General features: G+C 38.0%; 1 protein-coding gene across 4 annotated transcripts in view; it reads left to right on the plus strand.

The window, feature by feature from the left end:
* The window catches only part of ULK4 (unc-51 like kinase 4), a 696,865-nt gene that overhangs the window by 383,726 nt on the left and 292,100 nt on the right, over positions 1-21,039 (plus strand). For all 4 annotated transcript variants that reach the window (XM_025376619.1, XM_025376622.1, XM_025376621.1 and 1 more), the window contains one exon: positions 40-145. In XM_025376619.1, coding sequence (XP_025232404.1) covers positions 40-145 — 106 coding nt within the window. The remainder of the gene's footprint in view (positions 1-39; positions 146-21,039) is intronic.

The following is a 21,039-nucleotide window of genomic DNA, read 5'->3' on the forward strand; positions in this document are numbered from 1 at the left end:
TTTCTGTATGGTTATGTTGGGAATTATGATCTATTGCAGGAACATCAGGAGAGCATTCTGGGTAATACCATGCAAAGTGTGATTGCGTTACTCAACAATCTAGTTGCCTGCAAAGATTCGAATATGAAACTACTTTATGAACAAGGTAAATGCTTCATAGAATTACTCTCTGATTGAGTTTTGCCTATTTGTACATTTTTTCATCTTAGCGTGGAGTCTAGAAGTACCATTTAAAGTTGATGAGTCAAAATAGATAAGAATTTTTAAGTAATATCACTGGCAAAATTTGGAAGTGTGGGATGGTTTCTCTAAGATAATTCATTCTCTTAATGGCATAAAGTCAATAGGCACTGCTTAAAGATGACAAACCAAGAAATAGAAGTGTACTCATAGTATTTAGACTGATTGCTGTCTGTATTCATCTGTTTTCTGTTGCTATAATGGAATAACTGAGACTGAGTAATTTAAAATAAAAAGAAATATATTTTGTACAGTTCTGGATGCTGAGAAGTCCAAGATTGAGGGGCTGCATGTGGTGAGGGCCATCTTGCTATTGGAGACTCTTTGCAGAGTCCAAAGGCAGTGTAGGGCATCACAGGGTGAAGGAGCTGAGCTTGCTAGCTCAGGTTTCTTTTCCTCCTCTTATGAAGTGACTAATATCCCATCCTAATGATCTCATCTAATCTTAACTACTTCTCAGAGTTCTCACCTCTCAAATACCATAGTTGGATTTCCCATCCTCTTAATGCCATTATAATGGGGATTAAGGGTCAGCATGAGATTTGGAGGGTACAAACATTTGAACTGTAAGACTGCCAATCAAAATAAAAACAGATATGACCAAAAGCACCTTGGAAAATGAGACTAGGTGTGTTGACAGTGGTTTACTTTATATCTTATGCACGTCTGTACTGTTACAATTCTAAAAATCATGTACAGTCATGCATTGCATAACTACAGCAGTGTGTTCTGCAATATACATCATTAGGCAGTTTTATCATTGTGTGAACACCATAGCGTGTACTTACACAAATCTAGATGGCATAGCCTACTATACACGTAGGCTGTATGGTATGTATGGCCTGTTGTCCCTAGGCTACAAACATGTAGTGAATACTGTAGTCACTCGTAACACAGAGGTGTAAGTATTTGTGTATTTAAACATAGAAGTATTGTGTATTTAAACATAGAAGAGATGTGGTAAACATATGATATACAAGATAAAACATGATACACCTGTATAGGGCACTTACTATGGTTGAAGCTTGCGGCACTGAAAGTTGCCCTGAGGGAATCAGTGAGTGGGTGGTGAGTGAATGTGAAGGCCTAGGATGTTGCTGTACACTACTGTAGACTTTATAAACCCTGTACACTTAGGCTACACTCGATTTATTTAAAAAAAAAAAAAAACTTTTCTGACTGAGTGCAGTGGCTCATGTTTGTAATCCCAGAACTCTGGGAGGCCAAGGCTGGCAGATCACCTGAGGTCAGAAGTTTGAGGCCAGCCAGGCCAACTTGGTGAAACCCCATCTCTACTAAACATACAAAAATTAGCCAGGTGTGGTGACGGGCAACTGTAGTCCCAGCTACTTGGGAGGCTGAGGCAAGAGAATCACTTGAAGCGGGGAGGTGGAGATTGCAGTGAGCCAGGATTGCACCACTACACTCCAGCCTGGGGGACAAGAGTGAGACTCCATCTCAAAAAAAAAAAAGAAAGAAACATCCCAGTCTGACAGCTCCGAAGAGAGCAGTGGTTGTCCCAGCACGGCGTTTGAACTCTGAGAACAGACAGACTGCCTCCTCAAGTGGGTCCCTGAACCCCGTGTAGCCTAACTGGGAGACACCTCCCAGTAGGGACTGACAGACACCTCATACAGGCGGGTGCCCCTCTGGGATGAAGCTTCCAGAGGAAGGATCAGGCAGAAATATTTGCTGTTCTGCAACATTTGCTGTTCTGCAGCCTCTGCTGTTGATACCCAGGCAAACAGGGTCTGCAGTGGACCTCCAGCAAACTCCAGCAGACCTGCAGCTGAGGGACCTGACTGTAAGAAGGAAAACTAACAAACAGAAAGGAATAGCATCAAGATCAACAAAAAGGACATCTACACCAAAACCCCATCTGTAGGTCACCAACATCAAAAACACAAAGTAGATAAAACCACAAAGATGGGGAGAAACCAGAGCAGAAAAGCTGAAAATTCTAAAAGCCAGAGTGCCTGTTCTCCTCCAAAAGATCACAGCTCCTCTCCAGCAACAGAACAAAGCTGTATGGAGAATGACTTTGATGAGTTGACTGAAGTAGGCTTCAAAAACTCGGTAATAATAAACTTCTCTAAGCTAAAGGAGCATGTTCTAACTCATTGCAAGGAAGCTAAAAACCTTGAAAAAATGTTAGACGAATGGCTAACTAGAATAAGCAGTGTAGAGAAGACCTTAAATGACCTGATGGAGCTGAAAACCATGGCACGAGAACTTCGTGACGCATGCACGAACTTCAATAACCAATTCAATCAAGTGGAAGAAAGGGGATTAGTGATTGAAGGTCAAATTAATGAAATAAAGTGAGAAGACAAGTTTAGAGAAAAAAGAGTAAAAAGAAATGAACAAAGCCTCCAAGAAATATGGGACTGTGGGAAAAGACCAAATCTACGTTTGATTGGTGTACCTAAAAGTGATGGGGAGAATGGAACCAAGTTGGAAAACACTCTTCAGGATATTATCCAGGAGAACTTCCCCAACCTAGCAAGGCAGGCCAACATTCAAATTCAGGAAATACAGAGAACACCACAAAGATACTCCTCTAGAAGAACAACCCCAAGACACATAATTGTCAGATTCACCAAAGTTGAAATGAAGGAAAAAATGTTAAGGGCAGCCAGAGAGAAAGGTCGGGTTACCCACAAAGAGAAGCCCATAAAACTAACAGCAGATCTTTTGGCAGAAACCCTACAAGCCAGAAGAGAGTGGGGACCAGTATTCAACCTTAAAGAAAAGAATTTTCAACCCAGAATTTCATATACAGCTAAACTAAGTTTAATAAGTGAAGGAAAAATAAAATCCTTCACAGACAAACAAATGCTGAGAGATTTTGTGACCACCAGGCCTGCCTTACAACAAGAGCTGCTGAAGGAAGCACTAAACATGGAAACAAACAACTAGTACCAACCACTGCAAAAACATGCCAAATTGTAAAGACCATCGATGCCATGAAGAAACTGCATCAAGTAATGGGCAAAATAACCAGCTAACATAATAGTGACAGGATCAAATTCACACATCACAATATTAACCTTAAATGTAAATGGGCTAAATGCTCCAATTAAAAGACACAGACTGGCAAATTGGATAAAGAATCAAGACCCGTCAGTGTGCTGTATTCAGGAGACCCATCTCACATGCAGAGACACACATAGGCTCAAAAAAAAAAGGGATGGAGGAAAATCTACCAAGCAAATGAAAAGCAAAAAAAAGCAGGGATTGCAATCCTACTCTCTGATGAAACAGACTTTAAACCAACAAAGATAAAAAGAGACAAAGAAGGCCATTACATAATGGCAAAGGGATCAATTCAACAAGAAGAGCTAACCATCGTAAATATATATGCGTCCAATACAGGATCACCCAGATTCATAAAGCAAGTCCTTAGAGACCTACAAAGAGACTTAGACTCCCACACAATAATGGGAGACTTTAACACCCCACTGTCAATATTAGACAGATCAACGAGACAGAAGGTTAACAAGGGTATGCAGGACTTGAACTCAGCTCTGCACCAAGCAGACCTAATAGACATCTACAGAACTCTCCACCCCAAATCAACAGAATGTACATTCTCCTCAGCACTACATCACACTTATTCTAAAACTGACCACATAATTGGAAGTAAAGCACTCCTCAGCAAATGTAAAAGAACAGAAATCACAACAAACTGTCTCTTAGACCACAGTGCAATCAAACTAGAACTCAGGATTAAGAAACTCACTCAGAACTGTTCAACTACGTTGAAACTGAACAACCTGCTCCTGAATGACTACTGGGTAAATAACAAATGAGGCAGACATAAAGATGTTCTTTGAAACCAGTGAGAAGAAAGACACAACGTACCAGAATCTCTGGGACACATTTAAAGCAGTGTTTAAAGGGAAGTTTATAGCACTAAATACCTACAACAGAAAGCAGGAAAGATCTAAAATCAACACCCTAACATCACACTTAAAAGCACTAGAGAAGCAAGAGCAAAGACATTCAAAAACTAGCAGAAGGCAAGAAATAACTAAGAGCAGAGCAGAACTGAAAGAGATACAGAAACACAAAACACTTCAAAAAACGAATGAATCCAGGAGCTGGTTTTTTGAAAAGATCAACAACTTAATAGACAACTAGCAAGATTAATATAGAAGAAAAGAGAGGATAATCAAATAGACACAATAAAAATGATAAAGGGGGATATCACCACTGAACCCACAGAAACACAAGCTACCGTCAGAGAATACTATAAACACATCTATGCAAATAAGCTAGAAAATCTAGAAGAAATGCATAAATTCATGGACACTACACCCTTCCAAGACTAAACCAGGAAGAAGTTGAATCTCTGAATATAACAATACCAGGCTCTGAAATGGAGGCAATAATTAGTAGCCTACCACCCAAAAAAAGTCCAGGGCAAGATGAAGTCACAGCTGAATTCTACCAGAGAGGTACAAAGAGGAGCCGGTACCATTCCTTCTGAAACTATTCCAATCAATAAAAAGAGGGAATTCTCCCTAACTCATTTTATGAGGCCAGCATCATCCCGATACCAAAACTTGGCAGAGACACAACAGAAAAAGAAAATTTCAGGCCAAAGGTGAACATTGATGTAAAAATCCTCAATAAAATCCTGGCAAACCAAATCCAGCAGCACATCAAAAAGCTTATCTACCATGATCAAGTGGGCTTCATCCCTGGGATACAAGGCTGGTTCAGCATATGCAAATCAATAAGCATAATCCATCACATAAATAGAACCAATGACAAAAACCACATGATTATCTCAATAGATACAGAAAAGGCCTTCGACAAGATTGAACAGACCTTTATGCTAAAAACTCAATAAACTAGATATTGAAGGAATGTATCTCAAAATAATAAGAGCTATTGATGACAAACCCACAGCCAATATCATAGTGAATGCGCAAAAACTGGAAGCATTCTCTTTGAAAACCGGCACAAGACAAGGATGCCCGTTCTCACCACTCCTATTCAACATAGTGTTTGAAGTTCCAGCCAGGGCAATCAGGCAAGAGAAAGAAATAAAGGGTATTCATTAGGAAAAGAGGAAATCAAATCATCCCTGTTTGTAGATGACATGATTGTATATTTAGAAAACCCCGTTGTCTCAGTCCAAAATCTCCTTAACCTGATAAACAACTTCAGCAAAGTCTCAGGATACAAAATCAATGTACAAAAATCACAAGCATTCCTATACACCAATGATAGACAAACAGAGAACCAAATCATGAGTGAACTCCCATTCACAGTTGCTACAAAAAGAATAAAATACCTAGGAATCCAACTTACAAGGGATGTGAAGGACCTCTTCAAGGAGAACTACAAACCACTGTTCAACGAAATAAAAGAGGACACAAAGGGAAAAGCATTCCATGCTCATGGATAGGAAGAATCAATATTGTGAAAATGGCCCTACTATCCAAGGTAATTTATAGATTCAGTGCCATCCCCATCAAACTACCAATGTCTTTCTTCCACAAAATTGGAGAAAACTACTTTAAAGTTCATACGGAATCAAAAAAGAGCCTGCATTGCCAAGATAATCCAAAGCAAAAAGAACAAAGCTGGAGGCATCACGCTACCTGACTTCAAATTATACTACAAGGCTACAGTAACCAAAACAGCATGATACTGGCACCAAAACAGATATATAGACCAGTGGAACAGAACAGAGGCTTCAGAAATAATACCACACATCTACAACCATCTGATCTTTGACAAACCTGACAAAAGCAATGGGGAAAGGGTTTCCTATTTAATAAATGGTGCTGGGAAAACTGGCTAGCCATATGTAGAAAGCTGAAACTGGATCCCTTCCTTACACTTTATAGAAAAACTAATTCAAGATGGATTAAAGTCTTAAATGTTAGACCTAAACCCATAAAAACCCTAGAAGAAAACCTAGGCAATACCATTCAGGACATAGGCATGGGCAAAGACTTCATGATTAAAACACCAAAAGCAATGGCAACAAAAGCCAGAATAGACAAATGGGATCTAATTAAACTAAAGAGCTTCTGCAAAAGAAACTACCATCAGAGTGAATAGGCAAGTACAGAATGGGAGAAAATCTTTGCAATCTACCCATCTGACAAAGGGCTAATATCCAGAATCCACAAAAGAAGTTAAACAAATTTACAAGAAATAAAACAACCCCATCAAAAAGTGGGCAAAGAATATGAACAGACACTTCTCAAAAGAAGACATTTATGCAGCCAACAACACATGAAAAAAATGCTCATCATCACTGGCCATCAGAGAAATGCAAATCAAAACCACAATAAGGTACCATCTCATACAAGTTAGAATGGTGATCATTTAAAAATCAGGAAACAACAGGTGCTGGAGAGGATGTTGAGAAATAGGAACGCTTTTACACTGTTGGTGGGAGTGTAAATTAGTTCAACCATTGTGGAAGACAGTGTGGCAATGCCTCAAGGATCTAGAACTAGAAATACCATTTGACCCAGTGATCCCATTACTGGGTATATACCCAAAGGATTATAAATCATGCTGCTATAAAGACACATGCACACGTATGTTTATTGCGGCATTATTCACAATAGCAAAGACTTGGAACCAACCTAAATGTCCATCAATGATAGACTGGATTAAGAAAATGTGGCACATATACACCATGGAATACTATGCAGCCATAAAAAGGGATGAGTTCATGTCTTTTGCAGGGACATGGATGAAGCTGGAAACCATTATTCTTAGCAAACTATCACAAGAACAGAAAACCAAACCCCACATGTTCTCACTCGTAGGTGGGAATTGAACAATGAGACCACCTGGACACAGGGTGGGGAACATCATGCACTGGGGCATGTTGAGAGGTGGGGAGCTGGGGGAGGGATGGTATTAAGAGAAATACCTAATGTAAATGACGAGTCGATGGGTGCAGCAAACCAGCATGGCATATGTATACCTATGTATCAACCCTGCATGTTGCGCACATGTACCCTAGAATCTAAAGTACATTTTAAAAAGTTTTTTCTTTGTTCCATAGGAAATTAGCTTACTATAACTTTTAAACTTCATAACTTAAAAAACCTTTTCTACTTGTTGACTCTTTTGTAATAACACTTAGCTTGGAACACAAGGACATGGTATAGCTTTATGTCCTTATTCTATAAGCTTTGTTTTGTTGTTGTTGTTGTTTTTATTGTTTTGTTTTTTTGAGACAGAGTCCCACTCTGTTGCCCTGGCTGGAGTGCAGTTAGGCAATCACGGCTCACTGCAGCCTGAACTCCCTGGGCTCAGGTAGGAGGCTACCTCAGCCTCTCTAGCAGCTGAGACTACAGGCGCATGCCACCATGCCCAGCTAATTAGTTAGTTAATTTGTTTATTATTGTTATTATTATTATTTTGTAGAGACAGGGTTTCATCATCTTGCTTAGGGTGGTCTTGAACTCTTGGGCTTAAGTGATCTGCCACCCATGGCCTCCCAAAATGCTGCTGGGATTATAAGTGTGAGCCACTGCACCTGGCTGCTTTTTTCTGTATTTAAATTTAATTAATTTTTTTTTCTTTTTTAACTTTTGTGTTAAAAACTACAACAAAATCACGCAAATTAACCTTCACCTAAATAGGATCAGGATCATCAAGATGTCACTAGGTGACAGGAAATTTTCAGCTTTATTGTAATTTTATGGGGCCACCATCATTTAGGCAGTCTGCTGTTGACCGAAGCATCATTATGCAGTGCATGACTGTATATGTTCTCTCTTATGTTAATAAAATAGAAGCTATCAACTGGAATTTTTCACAGGAATAAGACTTGGGAGAAAATCTGTCACTGAATAAAATTTCCAACTCACTGTTCTAGTTTCCCCCTGCCCACCCAAGAATTTAGAGTTCTGTTTCTTTTTTCTTTTTTTTTTTTTTTAGGACAGTCTCACTCTGTTGCTCAGGCTGGAGTGCCGTGGTGCCATCTCAGCCCAGGGCAACTTCCACCTCGCAGGGTCCAGCAATTCTCCTGCCTCAGCCTCCCAAGTAGCGGGAATTACAGGCACCCACCACCATGCCTGGCTAATTTTTGTATTTTTAGTACAGATGGTGTTTCATTATGTTGGCCAGGCTGGCATTGAACTCCTGACCCCTGGTGATCTGCCACCTGGGCCTCCCAAAGTGCTGGGACTATAGGCATGAGCCAGTGCTTGCGGCCTAGAATTCTGTTTCTATGTGGTCATTATATTTCAATGCTGGTAATATTTCTTTCCTCCCCTAAGAAAAATATGCACTTACCCCCTGTGATAAATATTGCCAATAGTTGTAGGGCTTTGGTATATAGAGCTCTTTATTCTTTTACACAGCAACGTGCTATTCTGTTTTATGGATGTAGCATAGTTTATTTAACCAGGGCTTCAGTGGTAGATATGTGTTGTTTGCAATATTTTGCTGTTACAGACAGTTAGTTCTATAATGAATAGCTTTATACATGTATCCCTTCACACAGGAGCAGGATATTTATAGGAGAGATTCCTGGAATTGGAATTGTTAGATCAAAGGATATATACGTATGTAATTTTTGTAGATAATGACAAGCTGCTCTAAGTGATGTGGCAATTTAAATTTCCACAAGAGCACATGAGATTGCTTGTCTTTGAACCTAAGAGCATGTTTTCCTTCCCCATTTGTTCAAGGCACTTTTATGTTCCTCAGAGATTTTTTGTAGTTTTCTTTATGTAGGTCTTGTGCATTTCTTGTTAAGTTTATGTCTTCCTAAGTGTTGTATCGTTTTTTTTGCATTCAATAGAAATGAGGACTTTTCTACCGTTATATATTCCAATTTATTTTTAAATTATTTTATTTTATTTTACTTTATTTTAGAGACAGAGTCTCAATGTGTTACCCAGCCTGGAGTGCAGTAGCACAATCAGAGCTTATTGCAGCCTTGAACTGGCCTCAAGTGATCCTCCCGCTTCAGCCTCCCAAGTAACTAGGACAACAGGCATGGGCCACCATGCCTGGCTATTTTTTTTTCTTTTTTTTGATGGAGACAGGGTCTTGCTATGTTAACCACGGTGGTCTCAAACTCCTGGCTTCAAGTGATCTTTCCACCTCAGACTTCTAAAGCACTGGTTGGTATTACAGGTGTGAGCCACCATGCCTGGCTGCAGTTTGTTGTTTTAAATATGTTTGAAAGTTTTTGATTTCTGTATATGCAATTTTGTAACTAAATTGATTCTTTTATTATTTTTATAGTAATAGTTTTTAGGTGATTTTCTTAGTTTTCCAGTCATATAATAATTGCAAATAATGATGATTTTCTTTCCAATTTTTATGATGCTACTTTTCCCCTCTGGTCTAGAGATTCAAAGAGAGTGGGGTAGAAGATGTGTTGGATTTGTCTGACGATCTTTTTTTCTGGTTAAGGATGTACTCTTCTATTTTAATTTTATTTTTGTTTCTTTTGTAATCGGGAATAATGACGTTTATCAAATGCTTTTTTGGCCTCTATGGAAATGATCAAATGATTTTTCCTTGAATCTATTTATATAATGGATTATATTTAATCGGTTACCTAACATTGAACCTATCCTAGTGTTTGAGTCAGTAACCACACTTATGATACACAGTTCTTTAATTGTGCTACTTTAGTTCCTTGCGAATATTTTATTTAGGATTTTTCATTGCCATTCATTGGTGTGATTGGTTTGTGATTTTGTTTGTTCATTTTTGATGGGAGAAAAATATTCTTCGCCCAGATTTCAATATTAATGCTATATTGCTTCATTAAAAAAATTTTTTTTCCTCTTTCTGTATTTCTGGAAAGTTGATGTATTATTGGAATTATCTACTCCTTAAAAGTTTGGGCCGGTCGCGGTGGGTCATGCCTGTAATCCCAGCACTTTGGGAGGCTGAGGTGGGCAGATCACGAGGTCAGCAGATGGAGACCATCCTGGCTAACACAGTGAAACCCTGACTCTGTTAAAAATACAAAAATTAGTCGGGCATGGTGGTATGTGTCTGTAGTCCTAGCTACTTGGGAGGCTGAGTCAGGAAAATTGCTTGAACCCGGGAGGTGGAGGTTGCAGTGAGCTGGGATTGTGCCACTGCACTCCAGCCTGGGTGATAGAGCGAGACTCCGTTTCAAAAAAAAAGTTTGGTAGAGTTTCTTCTTGAAGTCATCTGGCTGGTGCTCTCTTTTTGCGGTATGATAGTAGTGACAGCTCTGTGATGATTTCCTCTATTTCTGTAGTAATAATGAAACTTTAAAAAAATTTTCCGTCTCTTAGAATCAGCTCCAGTAAATTATATTTTCCTGGAAAATTTTTATTTCCTACACACTTTCAATTCTATTTTCACAGAGTTGAACAAAACTAATTCTTTTAAATCTTTTATTTTCCTACATTTCAGAAGTTACTGCACCATTATCATTTCTTATATAATGTATTTGTATTTTTAAAAAACTTAAGTTTAAGGATACAAGTGGAGGTTTGTTATGTAGATAATAAAATTGTTTCATGAGAGTTTATTGTACAGATTATTTCATCAGTCAGCTATTAAGCCTAGTACTCATTAGTTATTTTTCCTGATCCTCTTTCTCTTCCCACCCTCCCCCCTCTGAAAGGCCCAGGATGTGTTGTTTTCCTCTATATGTCCAAGTATTCTCATCTTTTTAGCTCCTACTTATGAGAATACACAGTATTTGGTTTTCTGTTCCTGTGTTAGTTTGCTAAGGATAATAGCCTCCAGCTCCATCCATATCCCCCTGCAAAGGATATGATCTTGTTTTTGTTTTGTTTTTTGTTTTGATGGCTGCATAACATTCCATGATGTACCATGTTTTCTTTATCCAGTCTATCATTGATAGGTATTTAGGTTAATTCCATGTCTTAGCTATTGTTAATAGTGCTGCAGTGAACACATGTGTGCATGTGTCTTTATAATAGAATGATTTATATTCCTTTGGTTGTATACCCAATAATGGGATTGCTGGGTCGAATGGCATGTCTATATTTTAGCCTTTGAGGAATCACCACAGTCTTCCACAATGGCTGAATTCATTTACACTCCCACTAGTATAAGTGCTCCTTTTTCTCTACAACCTTGCTAGCATCTCTTATTTTTTGACTTTTTAGTAATAGCTATTCTGACTGGTGTTAGATAGTATTTCATTGTGCTTTGATTTGCAGTTCTCTAATGATAAGTGATGAGCTTTTTCCGTGTTTGTTGGTTGTGTGTATGTTTTCCTTTAAAAGTGCCTGTTCATGTCCTTTGCCTACTTTTTAATGGGGTTGCTTTTTTTTTTTTTTTTTTTTACATTTGTATAAGTTCCTTATAGATGCTGGACATTAGGCCTTTGTCAGATGCATAGTTTGCAAAAATTTGTACTTTTGCATTTTTATCAAATAGTTATAATCATGGTTTTACTAGAATGTGTGTTTTTGTATTTTTTTCAAATCAGTTTTAGGATTTACTTCTTAATGTTACTTTTTTCAAAAGTCAATTTCTGTTTTTACCTATTTAATCCTTTGTGCTTCATGAGTTTGTTTTGTCCTTCTTTTTCTTGGTTCTTGGGTATGATACTTAACTCTGATGCATGAATTTTCAAGTATTACCCTATTTGTACCTTACTCGGAAATTCTAATCTGTAGTGCTTTGATAATTTTTCTTTTCCATATATATTTCAGTTTTGGTGTATATTCTCTCACTGAGTCTAGAGTTGCCTTGAAATGAAGGCATTTTTATGGTGAAAAGGGTTTTTTGTTTTATTAATTTTATTTCTACTATTAAAATTTATTTTTATTGATGCATAATATTTATACACATTTATAGGGTACCTGTGATATTTTGATACACACATAGAATGTGTAATGATCCAATCAGGGTATTTAGGATATTCATCACCCCATTTCTTTGTGTTGGGAACATTTCAAATCTTCTCTTTTACCTACTTTGAAATACACAATATATTGTTAACTGTAGGCACCCTATGGTGATGTCAACTACTAGAACTTATTCCTTCCATCTAGGTATATGTTTGTACCCATCAGTCTACGTCTCTGTATACCCCTGCCCACCAACACTTACCCTTCCCAGCCTCTGGTAACTATCATCCCACTTTCTACCTACATGAGATCAACTTTTTTAGATTGCACATATGAATGAGAACACGTGATACTTGTCTTTCTGTGCCTGGCTGATTTCACTTAACATGATGACCTCCACCTGCATCCATGTTGCTGCAAATGATATGATTTCATTCTCTTTTACAGCTGAATAGTATTCCATCATGTAAAGATATCATATTATCTTTATCCATTCATCTGTAGACTGAATGTGATATCTATACATGGATGGAATACTATTTGATTGATTCCATGTCTTGGCTATTGTGAATAGTGCTGCAGTAAACAAAGAGGTGCAGGTATCCCTTTGATATACTGATTTCTTTTCCTTTGGATAGATACCCAGTAGTGGGATTGCTGGATCAAGTGGTACTTCCATGGAACTGGAGGTTATTATTTTAAGTGAAATAAACTAGGAATGGGAAGACAAACTTCACATGTTCTCAGTTATTTGAGGGAGCAAAGAATTAAAACAATTGAACTTATGGAGATAGCTAGTAGAATGAAGGTTACCAGAGTCTGGGAATGATAGTGGGTTGTGGTGGTGGGGGAAGTGGGGATGGCTAATGGTTACCAATAAGATAGTTAGAATGAATAAGACCTAGTATTTGCTAGCACAACAGTGTGGCTGTAATAAAAAATAATTTAATTGTATATTTAAAAATAATTAAAAGAGTATAATTGGATTTTCTGTAACACAAAGGATAAATGCTTGATGGCATGGATGCCCCATTTACTCTGATGTGGTTATTATGCATTGCATGCCTATATCAAAATATCTTATGTACCCTATAAATATATATACCTACTATGTATTCACACACAAAAAAAGAAATCTCCTCATTTTTCATAATGGCTGTGTTAATTGACATTCCTGCCAATGGTGTATAAGAGTTTCCTCTTCTTTGCATCCTCTCCAGCATCTGTTGTTTTTTGTCCTTTTGGTAATAGCCATTCTAACTGGAGTAAAAAGATAGTATCTCATTGTGGGTTTGATTTGCATTTTCCTAATAATTAGTGATGTTAAGCATTTTGTCGTATACCTGTTGGCAGTTTTTATGTCTTCTTTTGAGCAGTGTCTATTCCAATTCTTTGCCTATGTTTTAATGGAATTATTATTGTTCTGTTGAGTTGAGTTCCTTTTATATTTTGGATATTAGTTACTTGTCAGATGAATAGTTTGAAAATATTTTCTCCCCTTCAAACAGTTGTCTGTTCAGTCTATAGATTGTTTCCTTTGTTGTGCAGAAGCTTTTAAGTTTAATATAGTTGCATTTGTCTGTTTTTGTTTTTGTTGCCTATGCTTCTGATGTCTTAGTCATAAAATATTTGCCTAGACTGATGTCCTGAAGAATTATCTCTCTATATTTTTTTCTAGCAATATTATGGTTTCTGATCTTATGGTTAAGTCTTTGACCTATCTTGAGTTGATTTTTGTATATGGTGAGAGATAAGAGTTGAGTTTTATTCTTCTGCATGTAAATATCCAATTTTCCTGGCACCGTTTATTGAAGGCGTCCTATCTCCAATGTATGTTCTTGGCATCATTGTTGAAAATCAGTTTGGCTGTGAATACATGAACTTACATCTGGGATCTCCATTCTGCTCCATTGGTCTATATGTCTGATTTTATACCAATACCATGTTGTTTTGGTTACCATAGCCTTGTAATGTATTTTGAAGTCAGGTAGTATGATGCCTCCAGCCTTTTCTGTTGTTGTTGTTGTTGCTGTTTTTCTTTTCCCTCAGAATTGCTTTGGCTATTTGGGTTCTTTTTTGGTTCTATATGAATTTAAGGATTTTTTTCTATTTCTGTAAAAAATAGCATCAGTACTTTGATAGGAATTGCTATGACTCTGAATATAGCTTTTGGCAGTACGATCATTTTAACATTATTAATTCTTCTAACCCATAAGCATAGGATGTTTTTCCATTTATTTTTGTCCTCCTCAGTTTCTTAGTGTTTTGAAGTTTTCCTTTTAGAGGTATTTTACCTCCTTGGTTAAATTTATTCCTAGGGGTTTTTTTTAGCTGTTGTAAGTGGATTTGCCTTTTTGATTTGTTTTCCTCAGCTGATTTATTATTAGTGTATAGGAACACTACTGATTTTTATATAGTGATTTTTGTGTTCTACAACTTTACTAAATTTATCAGATCCAAGAGTTTTTTTGGTGGAATGATTAGTTATTTTTAGATATAAGATTATATCACGAGCAAAGAGGGACAATTTGACTTCCTCTTTTCCCATTTGGATGCTTTTTATTTCTTTCTCTTGTCTGATTGCTCTGGCTAGGATTTCCAATAATATGTGGAACAGGAGTGGTGAAAGTGGGCATCCTTTTTTGTTCCAGTTCTTAAAGGAGAGGCTTTCAGCTTTCCACCATATGGCATGATGTTAGCTGTTGGTTTGTCATATTTGGCCTTTGTTATTACATATTGAAGTATGTTCCTTTAGTGCCTAGTTTGTCGAGAGTTTTTATCATGAAGAGATATTGAACCGTGTTAATACCTTTTCTGCATTGTTTGAGATGATCACATGGTTTTTATCCTTCATTCTGTGAGATGTTGTATCACATTTATTGATTTGCATATGTTGAACCATCCATGCATCCCTGGGATGAATCCCACTTGGTCACAGTGCATTATCTTTTTGATGTTCTGTTGGATTCTGTTTGCTAGTGTTTTGTTGAAGATTTTTGTGTCTATGTTCGTCAGGGCTATTGGCCTGTAGAGTTTTTTTGTAGTTGTGTTCTTATCTGGATTTGGTATCAGGGGAATGCTGGCGTTGTAGAATAAGTTAGGGAGAATTATCTTCTTTTTATTTCTTTACAATATTTGGTGGAGAATTGATGTTAATTCTTCTTTGAAAGTTTGGTAGAATTGGGCAGTGAAGTGATCTGGTCCTGGTCTTTTCTTTGTGGGAAGATTTATTATTGTTGATTTAATCTCATTACTCATTATTGGTCTATTCAGGTTTTCTATTTTTCCTGATTCAATCTTCGTAGTTGTCTCTGTCTAGGAATTTGTCTATTTTCTCTAGGTTTTCCAGGTTGTTAGTGTATAGCTGCTCATAATCGTCTCTGATCTTTTGTATTTCTAGAGCAACAGTTGTAATGTTTCCTTTTTCATTTCTGATTTTGTTTATTTGGATCTTCTTCCTTTTTTCTTGTTTAGTGTTGCTAGTGGTTTTTTGATTTTATTTTTTTAAAAAAACACAAACTTTTCCTTTTGTTGATCCTTTATACTTTTTTGTCTCTTTTTCTTTTTAGTTCTAATATGATCTTTATTATTTCCTGTTGTTCTTGCTTTTCTAGTTACTTTAGGTGTGTTGTTAGATTGTTTATGTGAAATCTTTCTACTTTTTAATGTAGATGTGTAATTGCTATAAACTTCCCTCTTAGCACTGCTTTTGTTGTATCCCATACGTTTTGGTATGTTGTATTTCAATTATCATTTGTTTCAGTAACTTTTGTTTGCTTTTTTGTTTGTTTGTTTGTTTCCTGATTTCTTCACTTAACTGTGGTCATTCAGGAGCATATTGATTTCCATGTATTTGTATAGTTTCCAACATTCTTTTTGGTATTGACTTCTAGTTTTGCTCCATTATGCTCTGAGAAGATACTTGATATGATTTTGATTTTTAAAAATTCGTTGAGACTTATTTTGTGGCCTAACATTGTCTATCCTGGAGAATGTTTTATGTGCTGATGAGAAGAATGTATATTCTGCAGTTTTTGGATTAAATGTTCTGCAAATGTATGTTAGGTCCATTTTATCTAAAATACAGTTTAAATCTAGTGTTTTGTTGTTGATTTTTCTGTCTGGATGATCTGTATAATAATGAGAGTGATATGTCAAAATCCCCAACTATTGTATTAACATCTATTAATATCTCTACCCTTAGATCTAATATTTACTTTATATATCTGGGTTCTGTGGCATTGGGTATGTATATATTTAGAATTGTTATATCTGCTTGCTGAAATGATCCTTTTATCATTATGTAATGATGTTGTTTCTTTTTAGTGTTTTTGACTGAAGGTCTGTTTTATCTTATATAAGTGTAGCTACTTTTGCTTGCTTTTGGCTTTTGTTCACAAGGGGTATCTTTTTCCATACCTTTACTTTTCATTTATATGTATGTTTAGAGGTGAAATACATTTCTTTTAGACAGCAAGATGGTTCATGGTTTTTAAAATTCATTCGGCTAGTCTATACCTTTTAAGTGGGGAGTTTAATCCATTTATATTCAAGGTTATTATTGATAGGTAAGGATTTATTTCAGTCATTTTGTTATTTATCTTCTGATTGTTTTGCATATCTTTTGTTTCTTTGTCTTTTATTGTTTATTGAAGTTAATAATTACTTAGGCTTTATGTTTTACTCACATTTGAGTTTTTTCTGCTTCTCATTTTTGTGTTTGGTCTAACAGTAAGTTTTATACTCATGTGATGGTAAATATTGTCCACTCCCTTTCATATGTAGGATTCCTGTAAGCATTTATTTTTATTTTTTGTTTTTATTTTTGTGACTGGCCTAGTGGTGATGAGCTCTTAGTTTGTGTTTGTCTGCTAAAGATTTTATTTATCTTACATTTTGAAGGATAGATTTGCTGGGCATAGTATTCTTAGCTCACAGGGTTTTTGTTGTTGTTTTCTCTTCTTTTTTTTTTTTGTTTTTGCACTTCAAATATATCATCCAGTTGTCTCCTGACTGTAGACTTTCTTCTGAGAAATGCAGTTAGGCTGATGGGGTCATATCCTTATATGTGACTTGACACTTTTTTTCTTTCTATTTTTAGAATTCTCTGTTTTTCTTTGACTTTTGACAGTTTGACTATAATGTACCTTAGAAAAGACCTTTTTGGGTTGTGTCTGATTGGGAATATTTGAGCTTCCTGTTTCTGGAATCTAAAGATCTTGCAAGACTTGGGAATTTTTCAGCTATTATTTTATTACATAGGTTTTCTATGCCGTTGCCTATCTCTTCTACTTCTGGAACACACAAAATTTGAATATTTACTCTCTTTATGGTGTCTGCTATATCAGAGAAACTCTTTTCATTTTTTTTTAAGTTTTAATTTTTATTATTTTTTTACCTGACCGGGTTATTTCAAGACCTTTCTTCAATTTCTAAAATTCTGTCTTCTTCTTTATATAGTCTGTTATTGAATTTCTTGATTTAATTTTTATTCCATTCATTTAATTCTTCAGTTCCAGATTTTCTGTTTGGTCCTCCTTAATGACAGCTATCTCTTTGTTGAAATTTCTCATTGATAGCATGAGTTGTTTTTCTGATTTGTTTTGTTCATCTGTATCCTCTTATATTTCACTGAGCCTCTTTAATATCATTAGTTTGAATTCTTTTTTACAAATACCTTTGATTTCTTTTTTGTTGGGATCTGTTTCTAGAGAATTATTGCGTTCCTCTGGTGGTGTCATGTTTTTTTGCCTTTTCATTTTCCTTGTGTCCTTATGTTGATATCTGTGCATCTTGTGTAACAGGCACTTCTTCCTATTTTTCAGATTGAATTTCTTAGGGGAAGACTTTTTATGTGTAGATGTATCTGTAGTGTTGGTTGAGTAGGACACTTCAGCTTTGATTCTGGGTTCATGCAGTAGTATATTATCTGTATTATTTCTTTGGCTGCAATCAGCATCAGTGGTATCTGTGATTTCCTCTGTGGCTTAGGATGTGGTTGTTAGTGGAGGCAATGGTGATATTTTGCTGGGGGATGGAGATGCCAGCCAGGCTGTATTCAGGCCCCAGTGGTGGTGGTGGTGGCAGTGACCTGAGGGTGCCTGTCTTTGGGTCCCTGGATGGTATAGGTGGGCACCAGTATTAATAACTGTAGGTGGGTTAATTTATGGTCCTAAAGATGGCTTGCTCAGGTCCTGGCAGTGGCAGTAGTGGGCAGGGACGGTGGGTGGGTCATTTTTCCTCTGGGTAGTGTGCATGGCATCTGCAATGGCATTGGGATGGTAAGCCAACTGTTTGGCTTCCGTGTGGCATATGCTGATGCTAGCAGTGGTAATGACATTCTGCACATGCCGGTCTCCAGGACCCCATGTGGCATGCGTGGGTGGATAGGGCAGGATAATCCCCAGGTCCTGAGACAGTGTGCTTGGGTGCTGGTGGCAGGTAGGCTTTGTCTTTTGTCAGGGTTTCTGGTGATGTATGTGCTTGCTCAGGGTGACAGATGGAGTGGGCCAGTCAGCAGGCCTCCAGGCAGAATGCACGGGCACTGGGGATTGGGGTGGGTTGGGTCCTGTGTCAGGTCTCCTGATGTGTATGTGTGCTTGAGGCAACAGACAGGCTGAGATGATCCCCAGGCCCTTGGGAGGTGTGCTCGGACACCTAGAGAGGCGACAGCAGGTGAAGCAGGGCCTTCCTCAGACTTTCTAATGGTGCACATGGGCACAGGCTGTGGCGGGTGGAGCAGGGCATTCCCCAGGTTTCTGTGTGGTGTGCTCAGGTGGCAGCAGCAGTGGGCAAGATAAGCCTATCCTCAAGCCCTGGGTTGGTATTCTAGAGGGCTGGTCCCTAGGCCCCCTGAAGACACTTTAAAGTACACAGTAGTCGTGTTACTCTGGGGGTAGGAGTAGGTACAGAGTTGCTGTTGGTGGCAGCATCCCCAGGTGGCAGGCAGGCAACTCTGTCTCTGGGGAGTGCATGTTTCGGCTCCCTTTGTCCCAGGAGCAGCCTCCCCTGCTGCAATGCTTGTTTTCATGGTGTAGGACACTGCATGGGCTAGAGTGCTGAAAACTGGCCATGTTATGGTTCCAGCTGGCATTGCATTGCTGCATCCCTCTGGGTGGATACTGAGGGATGTCAGCAGGACTCCAGGGATGTAGAGATTTAGGGGCTGTTGGTCCCCAGGGCAGAATGCAGTATGGTGGGAGCTGGGTGCTCAGAATGCCATTCTGCCACTGCTCGGGTCATGGGACAATGTGTGGGACCCAGTATTAAGTCCCTGTCTAGAGCAGTGCCATTGTCCAGACTCCAATTAGCTCACTCTACTAGTCTCAGGGCCTGTAAGAGTGAAGGGACTCTCCCATGGCTAGGGTTTGCAAGGGTCCACAGTGGGAATGTGGACCACTGGGATCTCTTAGCCTTTCCCTACACTGGGGAGCCTCTCTGGGCTCCAAGTTGATCCTGGATTGGCAGCAATGGCTGCTTCACTTTTCTCTCTTTCTGTGCCTCAGGTGTTCCCTGTCCCTTCCCTGCTGAATTCGAGTGCTCTCTTAGATGCTCTAATCAACACATGCTTATCTCCTTACTGTTTTGGTCCTTCCTTGTGGAGTACATGTGTGCCTTTAGTCAGCCACCTTGAAAGCTTCCCAGATATTTCTAGTTTGACTGCATCATGATCAGCAAATGTTGGGAGTACCATTTCTACTTTTTAAAATTTATTGATATTACCTTGAACCTACTCTGTGTTCAATTTTCATGATTTATAATGTGCTCCCGAAAAGGTGCATATTGGCTTTCTCTTGTGACAGTGACTGGTAGTAACATGCCCTCCCACTATCAGTGACAGTAAAACTCAACAAAGTATGTGAAGCAACTGTTTTCAAGCAACCTGAGAACTGGAAATCAAGTTTTGAAAGTATTCATAGAAAAACTACTAGTTATATCAAGGAGGGCAAGCAATACAAATGATAGGTGACCTCGTGTCAAAATCAACAGAGGCCAGAAGAGCAGGAAAACATCTTTTAACAGACAGAACAGGGCTGCGGTCCTTGAGAGCAGTGAAACATGTGAGGTGAACCTTGTGTTCACTGTGGCTTTTTTTTTTTTTTTTTTGGCCTAGGGAGGGAAGTAGAATCTAAGTAGAAATAGAGTTATTGTTGAGGTGGGAAGGAAAAAACCAGTGTTTAGGGATGTGAGCTAGTGAGGATTAACAGGGCAGAGTATAAGACAGGAGTGAGTTTCATAGAGGAATAGGGCCCAGAAACCTACATCGGAGTTTTCCACAGGTTTTTGGTGAGGGCTGGGCTATACCTGCACAGAGCAAGATTATGTTAGACCTCGCAGACGTGGGGTACATGTTGCAAAGCTGAGGGCTGAACTGACACAATGATGAGCAGTAATGAAAGATGTTAGAACCCCAGCCTCATGACAGTGGCAGTCCTTGCTATGCACCTGAGTAAAGCTAAACTAGCCTGAAATTAAGGGCTACTATAGACCTGCTTTAGAATATGGGTCATGTCCTAAAGTAAGGGCTAAGTCCTCTTCGTCTAAGGATTAAATCAGTATAGATCTGTCCTAATAGAATAAAACTAAGCATTTTGGGGTCAAAAGAGCTACCAAGAATTTAACTGCCTGCCGGAACAAAAATCAGTACCACTAAAATGAAGGTGACGTAATCCAGATTCCCCACAACATATTATTCACCGTGACTAGCATAAACCAAAACTTACGGGATACAGAAATAATTTGAAGAATGTGACCCATAATAGTAATGAAATATCAGCTGAAACAAAACCCAAGATCACCCAGATATTGGAATTAACAGGCCAGAATTTTGAAAAGACTATTACAAATATATTCAAAGCCAAAAAGTAAAGATTATAAGTGAAGAGGTAGAAGATCTCATCAGAGTAATGAATCTATAAAGAAGAACCATATAAAAGTCTTAAACTGAAAAGTTCAATATTTAAAACGAAAAATTTCCTTGGCTGGG

The sequence above is a fragment of the Theropithecus gelada genome, chromosome 2, assembly GCF_003255815.1.
Source record: "Theropithecus gelada isolate Dixy chromosome 2, Tgel_1.0, whole genome shotgun sequence".
Taxonomy (NCBI): Eukaryota; Metazoa; Chordata; class Mammalia; order Primates; family Cercopithecidae; genus Theropithecus; species Theropithecus gelada.